This window comes from Cyprinus carpio, chromosome B20, assembly GCF_018340385.1.
Source record: "Cyprinus carpio isolate SPL01 chromosome B20, ASM1834038v1, whole genome shotgun sequence".
Classification (NCBI taxonomy): Eukaryota; Metazoa; Chordata; class Actinopteri; order Cypriniformes; family Cyprinidae; genus Cyprinus; species Cyprinus carpio.
Genome location: NC_056616.1, coordinates 10,169,350 through 10,182,044, shown reverse-complemented (window position 1 = coordinate 10,182,044; position 12,695 = coordinate 10,169,350). Strand labels below are relative to the sequence as shown.

The 12,695-nt window shown below is 35.4% G+C and overlaps 2 protein-coding genes across 3 annotated transcripts in view; one reads left to right on the top strand and one right to left on the bottom strand.

The window, feature by feature from the left end:
* Positions 1-8,074, bottom strand: part of LOC109086120 (ubiquitin carboxyl-terminal hydrolase 24-like) — a 59,330-nt gene extending 51,256 nt beyond the window's left edge. Inside the window, exon 1 of the mRNA XM_042747039.1 lies at positions 7,597-8,074. Coding sequence (XP_042602973.1) covers positions 7,597-7,878 — 282 coding nt within the window. The 5' untranslated portion in view covers positions 7,879-8,074. The remainder of the gene's footprint in view (positions 1-7,596) is intronic.
* A 939-nt stretch (positions 8,075-9,013) lies between these two features.
* Positions 9,014-12,107, top strand: LOC109055489 (biogenesis of lysosome-related organelles complex 1 subunit 2-like). 2 transcript variants are annotated; one of them, XM_019072698.2, is made up of 5 exons: positions 9,014-9,192; positions 9,504-9,620; positions 9,713-9,832; positions 10,230-10,334; positions 11,718-12,107. In XM_019072698.2, the coding sequence occupies exons 1-5, from the start codon at positions 9,048-9,050 to the stop codon at positions 11,747-11,749; spliced, it is 519 nt and encodes a 172-aa protein (XP_018928243.1). In that variant the 5' UTR covers positions 9,014-9,047; the 3' UTR covers positions 11,750-12,107. The 2 variants fall into 2 exon arrangements, with proteins under 2 accessions (XP_018928243.1, XP_042602888.1); XM_042746954.1 differs by lacking the exon at positions 11,718-12,107 and adding an exon at positions 11,107-11,604.
* Positions 12,108-12,695: the final 588 nt, after the last annotated feature.

Here is a 12,695-nt window from a genome sequence, read left to right as displayed (position 1 = left end):
AAATGAATGCGTGTTCATCGAGAAAAATAGATCACAAGAGAAGATCACAAAAGATAACAAAAGATTTATATTTCCAATAAATGCTGTTGCTGTTCTTGAACTTTCTATTCATTGAGGAATTCTGATAAATAACTTTGATAATAATAATAAATGTTTCTTGATCACAAAATCATATGAAGGATCATATATATTTGAAGGATCATTTCTGAAGGATCATGTGACACTGTGACTGGAGATATGCAGGTATTAAATATCTAATATTATATAATATCCTTACACTAAAAAATAGTTCCTGACAGAAACAGTAAATGGCAAGAGAATGTAACATGCCTCATCTTATAGAGCTCAACAGAGAATAGGAATTCTTCTTATCTGCTGTGTCATTTATTTTGTTAACACCATATATGATATTTCCTCACACACATACATCTGCTTATCTCTCAGCATAAGCAAAGGTCTGTTTTCTGTCTTTTAGTTTTAAAACAGACCGATTCACAGAACAGCGCGAGTTTGCAAGCGTCATTACAGTGTAAACTGATGGACATACAGAACCTTAAACAAAAAACTAATAAATACAGTAATATTCCCTCCTCACTTCACTAACAATCTGGGGCCAGACTCACTAAACATTTTAAAGAAAAAAAATTCTTCTTAACTTCCGTTTTCTTATTATTTTTTAACTTAAGAAAAAAGTTACGAATATTTTGTATTCCCAAAAATCCATCTTAAGAATATTTTTATCTTTTTTCTTAAGATTGTTCTGAAAAGAACCTTCTTAAAAATCATCGTAAATAACTTCTTAAATTTAGGACGGCCCCAGACTTGTCTTAAATCCAAAATGGTAAGAATTATTTAATGAATTTATTGGGTATTTTCGAATTAATTGTTATATTTAAGCATTACAACAACAGCTACATATAATACATAGTAGGGCTAGGGATGTGCACAAGTTTTCTGAAGTGACAGCGATGACTGTTAATGTAAACATGATCGGTCATTATGATTAGCCTATGTGTGATGCTACTTTTTGTTGACTTCAAAATTCAGTAGCAACTCTAAAACGAGTCAGATAGGGAGCTTTAATTGAACACTTTCATTTTAGCTTATAAATACGACATAATCTTTGGCAGTATTCAGCGCATATGAATGCACAGGACACATTTGCTGTAGAAGCGCGGACACACATACCGGAAGCGTTCACTCAGAACACAGCACAAAAATTAATAAAACATATCGCTGCAGACAGGCTATTTTTAAAGTAAAACGTGAAATAACACGCTGCATTAAAAACATGAAGCTGAGCGCCAGACAAAGTCATGACGAAAATAGTGTGCGTTCTTATTATGATTATTAGAGTAATCTGCGCAAAAAGACAATAGAGTTTATCAGTGCATCATGTATTCATTCAGAAAACAGCTGTTATTTTCTTCTTAAGAAAAACATTAAGATGTTCTGAAGAACACATTTGAGAACTTATTCAGAATTACAAGAATTATTATTAAGTCCTGCATACTTGTGTACTGTTCTTAAAGGTCAAGAATCACATTCTGTCTAGCATAAGGGTGCCTGTGATTATGGAAATAAACATGTGAGTATGTAACTGGACACTTGTATTGTCCTAGTCCGCATTTCAATTTTACTGGCATCGATGGAAATAATAATAATTTTGCTGTGCAAACATTCTGTGCCCATTTAGAAGCCTTCTAGGTCATTTGTCCAATTTGTAATATGAATGTTTCAAACAAACTCAGTGAATCTAGGGTTGGCGTGTTGTTCATGTGCAATGATTTAAAGAGACGAGAGAGAGTTTGTGTTGTCAGGAGGCCTCTGGCCTTTGGGGCAATATAAGGTCACATGGCACATTCCAAATCTGTTGCCATGGTACGATCGGGGTGAGGTGTGTGCGTAGGGCCCACTGCCTGATAAACACACAGCCTCAGAGGGTTCAATCCTCCCTATGTGTGAGCTAATTGGTCATATGCCTGTATGGCATCGGTGTTAAGGTGTTTGTTGCTTAATAACTAGAATGCTGTTCTCTATTCCTAATGCACCTCTGCAACTCTGCAAGTGATCCTGCAAGTTGTGATTTGAGCAAGATGTTTGTTGCAGTTGTTGTTCCCCACTGCATTGCGCAGTGCTGGGCGGAGCGGCTGGGTAACTAGAGACCCCGTGTGTGTACCAGTACCCTCCAGACCAGCCCTGCCAGCTCTATTTATAGTCCTGATACATGGCGCCTGCAACCTGTGACATACAAGACCAGGGGTAAACAAAGCAGCCAGGCATCTGAATCTTTCCAAAAAAAGTGCTTCGTAATTGCATCACAAAAATGGGGCTCTATGAAATCAGTTTTATTTTTACCAAATTTTGTTTTATTCCATCTAATTATGTGTTTTCTGTTTGATTTTTCCCTTTAGATTCTGTTTCAATGGTTGAAATAAATGTTAATAATCAAAAAAGGATGTCTAATCAACTTTAAAACTTATTTATTTTATAAATTATAGTGCCCAAAGAAATATATTTTATTGTGTTTAAAGATTCTGTTACGTGTTTTAATTAAAGAATTCATCTCATATTTTGGCAAACAAAGTACATGTGTCATTGCACTCTCGTGAATGTGCAGCGGAAAGAAGAAATGCTTGAATTAAGTCATTATTTTTGTTTTATAAAACAAATACGTAGCTTCATAAAATTCCGGCTGAACCACTGATGTCACATGGACTATTTTAATGATGTCCTTGCTACCTTTCTGGGCCTTGAACATGTCAGGAGAGGTGCGTTGCGCAAGGGTCAGAAAGCTCTAATTTTATCAAAATATCTTACAGATGATGAACTAAGGTCTTGCAGTTTTAACGACATGAGGGTGAGTAATTAATTACAGATTCACATCCTTTAACTAAGAACCTATAACACCAAAACACTTTAAAAAAAAACTAAATACCAAACCTAAGACCAAACCTCTGATGGAAATCACACATTACATTACATACGTATATCGTTAAATGTCCAAAAATTGGCTATATCTATTGCTGTCAAAATGCTATTTCGTATTACTAGTATACAGCAAACAGCAGACCGTTCGCTGAATACATTCGTAACAAAACACTGCTGCATGTTGCTAGGAGACTCGCAATACTTCTGCTGTGATCTTTGTTCGGAACTTTATATATATATATATATATATAATATATATATATATATATATATATAGTCAATATTGTGTCTAAAATGTAACGTTTACGTGACTACTTAGCTAACTCAAATCAATGTAACATCTGCAATCGTAAGAATATTTAGCAATTATCTCCGTAAATAAAAAAAAACTCAACACACAAAATCTTTTAAACATTCTGAATTTTACCTCAGAATGTTTCTTCTGTGAGTTTCTTTATGTGTCTTTTGCTCATTTCATACACTTATTTATGTTTGATTTCTCCATAAATTCTTTTACAAAGAGCGCAAGTCTAAACAGAAATACAATCAATATCAAATATATGTAATTAATCACACCAACCACAATCAAACAACACAACATTTTTTTTACAAAATTACATTGAAGACATTATACAGTAAATGAAAATATGTCCTTTTATATTAGGCTATTGCTGCACATTTCTTTGTGAAACTGAAATATTACAAAACTAAATTGAAATTTTAAAACATACCCTAAATTAAACAAGAAGGCCTAAGTTACACAAATAAAGGAAATCTGATAATACGAATAAACTAAGGCTTTGTCTGTGCTCTTTCCATTTAAAATCATGATCCAAACAAAGATGCAGCGTACATGCAGCATGAGCAGTTTTTAATCTAAATTAGATTGTATAATTTCGAAATTTGAAGCAAAAACAGAATGATGTGACTTTGGTTTTGTGATAAAACATATCGGAAAGAAACAGCAGACGAGCTGAATGAGACGCAAATTCAATCTCTACCAGCAGGTGGCGCTTATGAACAGCAATGATACAGCGTTTCCTGGGTTACCGCTGTAAACAAAGCAGAGCTGCTTATAAACTCTACTTTAATATGCATCGCTCAGAGACAAGATGAAATGAAAATACCACATACATTTTTTAAAAGATAGTCAAATCCACTCAAACACACACTCAAATAAACTTCTTAACCAATGTCAACCCAAAATATTTTGGCATCTGATTTGAATCGATTTTCAACCAGCTTGCAGTTAATCATTACATCCCTTATCAATTATCAAGCGCTGTATACTTGCATTAACCCATTTTAAACTAGCTAGGAGGCTGGGCAGCTAACTGTAGCATGCAGTAACTACAGCGGGGGACAAATCTGTCTGTCCAGTGATTGTAAACAGTCAAGGTCCGTCGTCAGACTGGAGAAATTTTTGCATAATTGGAACTGAAAATATTTAAGACCCATCGAATCTAAATTTAAAACATTTTAAGACTCTTTAAGGCCTTTTATTAGGAAATCTTTAAGACTTTTTAAGACTTAAGGACCCGCGGCTAACCTGTTTAAATTAAAACATTGATGAATAATTGTGTGTCATTCCCAAATTAAACTTTTATTTTGTCGGAGTGTCGTGAAAACATGAGTTTCTGTCTGTATCTAACAATAGATTTTATTCAATGAAATTACAAAACGCTTGCAAAATAACTCTCAGAGCAGCTCTGGAGATGAACTTCGTGTGTTTATGTACCCATTTAGTGAGACAGCAGACACTAAAAACAAAAATTACAAACATGGCTTGAACTGAATGGCTAGGCCCTGTATAACATTTCTACCCTATTATCATAGCCATATTTCTTCATATTATGTCTGAAAGACGACTACAGGTTATGCTTTGTTTTATTCAGTCATTGTAAACACATGCAAAAAGAAAAGAAAAAATTCAGATAATTTTTACCAAATTGATATTTTATATTCACCATGAAATCAAAATTGACAATTCTTCTTATTTTATGGAATATTTCTGTTTATTATAACAGACACATCCATGCACATCAGTAGGCTACTTTTTGAATTCATGCACCCTTATAATCTTAAATAAAAACATTAACATCTCCTTCTTGCAACAACGTTTCTTCTCTGATGATGTGCTCACTGGTCGCAGCAATTAACAAATGACAAAGATTCAATGATTCAGTCAATTACCAACGGACAAAAGTTCCACCCTATATTTTTTCTAGTTTGAGAAGCCGTGTAACTCAGATATTAGCCTACATCACAATAAGAAAGAAAAGTTAATATATTCAGATGAGATACAAGATGAAGCAAAACCATTTATATAGATATACTTTGAAATTGTGAATGCATCTGCTGCTGCAGGAAAACAACACGATCTAAGTTATCCTGAACATGAGACATGCTTTATATGAACTATAATAATTACTATGTTCAGATGAGTGAAACTGTGTTCCTCCTGCCTCTTAGCAATTAACATTTAACTTGTTTTTCCTTCTCATTTTTTTTTCTTCTCACAAATTCTGATTGTAAAAAGCAATTGTTTGTGGTTTGTAATGTAGATATTTCAAACCCTTTTTGCACATAACGTATAGCACAGATGCATTCTCTATATTTGTTTTCACAGCGTTTAATTCGAGTTATCCGATTGATTGATTAATTAATTGAAAAAATAATAAGATTAGATTATGCCATAAACAGGTTGCATCCGAAAAGGAAAGCACTTCAAATTTCTTCCACTACATGCAGCATCATCATAAACTGCAGTATGAAGAGTAGGGCTTAGGGCTGTTCAATTGTCGATTATTCCCCTGAAATTGTAATTCCGATTATTAATTCTGATTATCACAATTTACACTGAATGATGTTTATACCATTGTTTGATGCAACTGCGTGCTGTATTTTTACTAATCAGACTCGTTTCGGATTGGTTTCTTCTTTAAATTATAAAAGAATATAAATATGGATGGTATTATAATGTTGTACTAAAACTAAAACAATGGAAAAACCCTTAAGATAACATGTAGAAAGAAAAAAGCGTATCTTAAGCGTGCAGAATAACATAAGTGGACTTTGAATGATTAAATTGCCGCTTTGAACGATTAGGTAATTTGTAATTATGGCATCCATAATTGTAATCGCGATTACAAATTCGATTAATTGTACAGTAGTGGTCGACCGATACATAGCAAAGGCCGATATATCGGCCGATATTTGGCATTTTTCAAATATCGGCATCGGCCGATAAGTTTTTCTGCTTGGCCGATGTGTTTGTTTAAATATTTAAAACATATTTAAATGGCTCTTTCATACAGGCTGAAGTCAGATCTGACTGCACTGAGCCACAGGGTGATTTATAATCACAGCACTTAGTTTTCATCTCTGACTGCGGTTGACCAACAGGTCAAAGAATCCATGAGGAAATCAGTGAAAGAAACACTGCAACAGTTGGGCAATATATCAGACTCAGTGACCTCATATCAGACAAGCTTTACACATAACTAATACTGTTTATCCCAGGGTTTCTGCAGGTTTTACAAAAGTAAATGTAAAAGTTTTTAAGATTTAAGTAATGCAGCAATGCTTTAAAGTTTGAAAATGCAACTTCCAACATGTCTCTATTACTTTTTAATTTTTTTATTAGAATAAAAAATAAAAATGTATGGCTTTTTGTCATCCACTGACTAGTCAATGAAAATATCTTTTACTGTACCTTCTGATCACACTGCAAAAATCAACGTAATTTATTGGAAAAACAAGTTTTCATAACCCGTTGGCAATATTTGCTTGTTTTAAACATAAATGTTGTTACACCTTTCAGAAAACAGGACTTAAAGACATTTTAATGTTAAGGATATTTCGATAATTGTATTGAGTAAAATAATCATTTTTTTGAAGCACATGCAACATTTAATGCCATCATGTCATGATTTTCTGTTTCAATTCAAGACCTTTTTAGTCCTCAATTTGTGGAATAGTGAATTAAGATCTCGTTAAAACCCGCCAGAAAGCTTGTATCATAATCCAGACAAATAATAATTTGAGACCTGTGGGAATGCAGACTCCAAGCACAATAGCACACAAAAGTGAATTCATATTCACATGCTAATAAACAGCAGCTCCTCACAGTCTGTTTGATTTAACCCAGTGATCCTGTTCAATATTAGCTTCACTGCAGGGATAATATAACAGATGACATGCTGTAGTCTAATGACACCCGATGGTTCAACAAACTCACATGAGAATCATCAGCCACACGTTTTCCTAACAGTTAGTAAGACAGACATTAGTTTAATAATTGATCAAGAGGAAGCACTGACCATTGGCTGAACCCTTCCCTATCAACACGCAAATAAAAGCAAAGTAAACTCTAACAAGTCATGCGTTTAAATGCAATCTACGACACCCATCCCCCAAGACCCTTCAACTTCTGCTGAATTCATTCGTAGCCTGCTAACGCATGCATAAAGAACGCAATGTTAAGAAATAATATCTTGACATCCTCGTCAGGTGTCGCAAGCGCATGCACAACAGGTAATGCATGCTTATGCAGACGCGATAAAGGCGTGCGCGCGCCTTTCCCTCCGGTTTTTGACAGCCCCGGTGGTTCCGCCTCAAGCAGCCGTGCGAATGATCCCAAATGCATGCGTTTCATAATCATACCTCACTTTCCACGACATCGTGATACGCAGGCGGAGGATCAAACCCTCCGGTGCCCGTGCGCCCGCTGCTCTCGCCGTCTCCGCTGAGGCCGGAGCCCGGGGAAGGGCCGCTTTCCATCGGCTCGTAGCCGTATCCGAGTCCCGGGCTTTCGTTGGTGAGCAGCGCGACAGCCTCGTTGATGTCGTTTTTGGCCAAGCGCAGGGCTTTCCGGATGGCCACCGGGTCTGGGAAGCCCATGCATAACAGCGTGGTCATGTGCTGCTCCTCCTCTGTCTCCATCATGGAAGTATGTCGATGATCCGGGCTTCAGGAAGGGGGCACACAGCACAGGCATCCGGCTGTGCACGCCGCCATGTTTACAGTCGCTGGTGCTGCTGGTATCCCGTCAGAGGCAGAGCGCAGCGGGCTGAGAGCGGGCCACGCCAAGCCTGTGAAGCGGGCGACGACAATGGATCGCTAGATGGGTGTAGACGGGAATACTTTTCAAAATAAAGGCCAAATAAAAAAAAAAACCGCATTCATGCTACTACTACTACACATAAATGACACTAGAAGTAAAATGCATGTATATAAAAACTAATGATATCTAAAAAGAAAACAATACAAGTAAATTAATAATACAAAAAGTAAATACATATATGTATGTATAATACATGTATTTATATTATTTATATTGACTTATATGTATAATAATTTTCACACACATATGAACGATCCCTGATCATTCATATGTGTGTGAAAATTATTAAAATATGACTCAATATGTACTATATAATAAATAGTACACTTTTTACAATAATATAATACAAAAGTATTATATAATGTATTTTAAAGCAGTTTATTTATTGATTAGTTATTTATTAGTTTATTTTATCAGCTTATTGTGCATCACATGAATGGGTTTGAATTTAATTTAATTTAAAATGAATTATCTCGACTCTCTCTCTCTCTCTCTCTCTCTCTCTCTCTCTCTCTCTCTCTCTCTCTCTCTCTCTATATATATATATATATATATATAGCATTTAGAATCCACACAAAATGCACAAAAATACATGAAAAAAATCTTTATTATTTTGAAATCACTCGGCCGGAAGCTCGTTATTCTTTGCTTCACTCTTTTTAAATTGGCAGCCCCACCCATATCTGTATATGAAACATGTGTTTTTTTAATCTACACTTTATTAATTATAATCCTTAATGATACACCTTTAGATTTCACATCTCGTATTTAGGAACTGTATCTGACATGCTTGTCAAAAAGAGTATAAAATCTGACTACTTCATCCTTTTTAACATATTCAAGTAACGCTTAATTAAAAAAATATATATCATATCAGTTTCGTTTCACCAGATTTAAAAAACGATTCGGTTTTATTTCCCTGCATAAGAAAAAAAGACAGAAACGAGGAGTCACGTGAAACTGGTTGGTCATGTGATCATGTGATGTGAAAATGGCAGCCACGGGGGACGAGGCCGCGGCGATGGAGAGCATCAGTAAAGCACCGGTTCCCCCGACCGATCTCACCCTCACCGCCGAACCCGAGCACAAGACAGATGCGACAGAGAACCAAAAAGCCAAAAGACCCAGTAATAACAGTAAGCTGTTTTGTAAACAGATCAGTCTGTGTGCAAGTCACTGCATCTACTACGATTCTGTCAGCTTCGTGCTGCTATTGGTCCTGTTGTGTTTGTGGTTTATTTTTGAGTTAATGCAACCTGTTCTGGAGTATTGGACTTGTCCTGTTTCCAAAGAGAATGATGCGTTTTGTGAACATTTGTAACTAGACTGTCTGTGTCTCAAAACCCAGTAAGCTTTCTACCTAGTTTGCACTTTTGGGCATCAAATACATTTAGGTAGGCAGCTCACTAGTTTTCGGGACGCTAAAAGTGTCTGCTGTCTGTAACAGATGACGGAGGAGTGGAGACGGCGGAGGAGGCCACTGAACCCGCTGAACCTGATATCAATGCGCTCTGCAGAGACATGTTTGACAAAATGTCAGTTTTCTTACAGGGAGAGCTCACCGGTAATGATCATAAAAGAACAATAATTAATATAGCTCTCTCTCTTTTAATTTATATATAGACTTTGTGTGTAATTTTTGTTCTGTTTCCTCAGCGACCTGTGAGGACTACAAACTCCTGGAGAACATGAACAAACTCACCAGTCTGAAGTACATGGAGATGAAGGACATATCCATCAACATCAGCCGCAATCTACAAGATCTCAACCAGAAGTGTGAGAAACGGGGCAGCAATATAGAAAACTAGTTAACACGGTGTTCAAAGTACACTTATCTTAGTGTTTTTATTAGTGCTGTCCAACGATTAATCGTATCCAAAATAAAAGTTTTTGTGTACACAATATATGCATGTGTACTGTGTATATTTATTATGTATATATAAATACACACACACGCATGTATATATTTCAGAAAAATATGTTGTTTATATATTAAATATATTTATATATAACATAATTTATATGTATATAAATATAACTTTGATTTTGAATGCGATTAATTGCGATAAATCGTTTGACAGCACTAGTTTTAATAACATTGTGATTGGCTAGAAAGTGAGTATTAAAGCCATAAATTGATCATCTTAAATTATGTTCTCATTTTTGGCTTTAGATGCCAGTTTGCAGCCTTATCTGGATCAGATTAACCAGATCGAGGAGCAGGTTACGGCTCTGGAACAGGCTGCTTATAAACTAGACACCTATTCAAAGAAACTGGGTGAGTACAAAAACCAGCAACTCCGTGGAAAACACTGGGAGCTTTTTCTTTTTTTTATGGTTTAGTTCATATTGATTTAATAAAATATTATGAAGGACACCATTAGTTTCGTCTGAGCTGTGAATCATTTTGATTGAACCTACCCTAAACATACTGAAAACAAAAGGTGAGTTGATTGCATGACAGTAGGTTGCTGCAATGTCCCAAAGTTAGCGTCATCCTGATTCCTTTGACAAAAAACAAAAACAAAAAAGTAGGATTTTTCCATTGGAATTTGGATTATTGCCGAAAATAAGCTCTGTGACCAACAAAAGTTTATGATTCTTGCACATTTTGTTCATCATGATAATCTTCACAAATCAACCACTTTTACCAATTCAGAAGTCTTAATACAATCAACAGAAGCTCAACATAGGACCAGCTCGCAAGAGCACGACTATAAACTCAGTAAGGCTATAAAAGTGGACTAGTATGTAGATAAGTTTAACTCTTCGATTTGATTAATTAATGTTACCAATTGTTTTTTTTTTTTTTTCAAGACAACACACACACACACACACACACACAGGTGGTTATTACTGGTGTATTTTACATTGTAGAATAAAACATGAAAATATATTGAGCTTGTGTTCACCACAGACCTTATTTCAAGCATTTAACTAAACACCCAGTCAAAAAAAACATTGACTTCAGGATGATGGAACCAGAAGAAAATGCAATATTTCTGGGTTTTGCAAAAACAAAAACGTCATCCCTGCTGCACTCTTTGAAGAGCCACGTCTGCCCTGTCTGGAGGAGAGAATCATGATGCAACACAACTAGTTGTTTTCTAATCACAATCAATACAGCCGTCTGTTCTGTTGGCGCCCACTTCAGATGAACAAGACCCACAATTTCTATTTATGTTGTGCTGTGTGGCTACTTTTATTACCATTTTACTTTTGCAGTTGATCTGAAATCAGATATTTAATCATGTATGATTGAAAAGTACTGTATTTGTTGTAATGTTAAATAAATTGACCATCATTCAAAGTCAGCTTATGATATTTTGAGTTTTTTTGGCCTACTAATTTAATGAAATCATTAGTTTCTTTATATGTAGGTCTGTAGACACAGTTACAGCAATACTCAGATTATGTGTAAGAGCTCTATGAAATGTAGAGACTGGACCTCTTGAAAAACGAAGTACCCCTGAATGAATCACTGAACAGTTGATTCAATGGACATTAGATGGTGCTATAAGACCAAATAAATGCTCAGGTTTCTCTTTTGTCATAGCAGTGAGCTCATTTTGTGAGACTAGTATAATACTGTGATGTTTAACTGAACTACTCTCAGTATTTTGTATTTCTCTTGTGTAATTGTTTGTGTGTTTATTCACAGAGGCCAAGTTTAAGAAACTGGAGAAGCGGTGAAAATGACTAGGAACTCCTTCAAAGTAAAATAAGTCTCTCAGAGATTTGTGTTTGTTTTATGCACTAAACAATCTTCAGACCGATATCACATACACTGTGGCAGTGTCATAGTCTCTGAGTATGGATTGTGCAGCAAGTAACCTTAGGTACATAATATTGAGTGCTCATTTATTGATCAGACGCTACACAGGCTAGACCGCGAAGGGCAGGAGTGTAGAGTTTGACATGCTTTCTGATCAACTCCTGATTTCAAAATGCACATTTAAGATTCAAAAAGGCATGAATACAGATAAACCTGTACATTGGATTTAAAATTGCTTGTTACAGTATATGTTGTTAAAGATGATTTACACATTAATCTTCCTAATTTATTTATGTTTGCAGTTGAAAAAGCAAATTTTCAGTTGAAAAAGCAAATGTTTGGTTGAACATTTGTATTTTTAATTATTTTCAAAATCTTAACTAACCTAACTAAAATGTAATTTTGTGAACCTTTGGAATAATAATAATAATAATAATAAAAAAAGTGTGAAGTGAATATTATTACATATTTTAATATGGTGCAGTTAACAAACATACCTCACATTTAACACACCTTAAATTACTTTTTATACTGCTTCATCAGCTGCTGTTAGGTGATACAGTCATGCAAACGAACAAATGCAGCTGTTCTTATGTATTGTATAATACTTATGAGTTGGTGTGATTCAAACCTCTCTCTTCATGTCCACCAGAGGGCATATGAAGCCCACACATAGTCTGACTCCCCCTTTAACCTGAATTTGACTGTAAGCCCCAGTGATAGATCCAGAGCCATGTATGGTGAGGCGCTCATCCACAGAGATCGTGGCCAATGTATCATATGTTCAGGCTCCAATGTCAGGATACCAAAATAATCAGCATGGGTCCGTTTCATTGACTTTATAGACAGTGTAACAGTCTATAA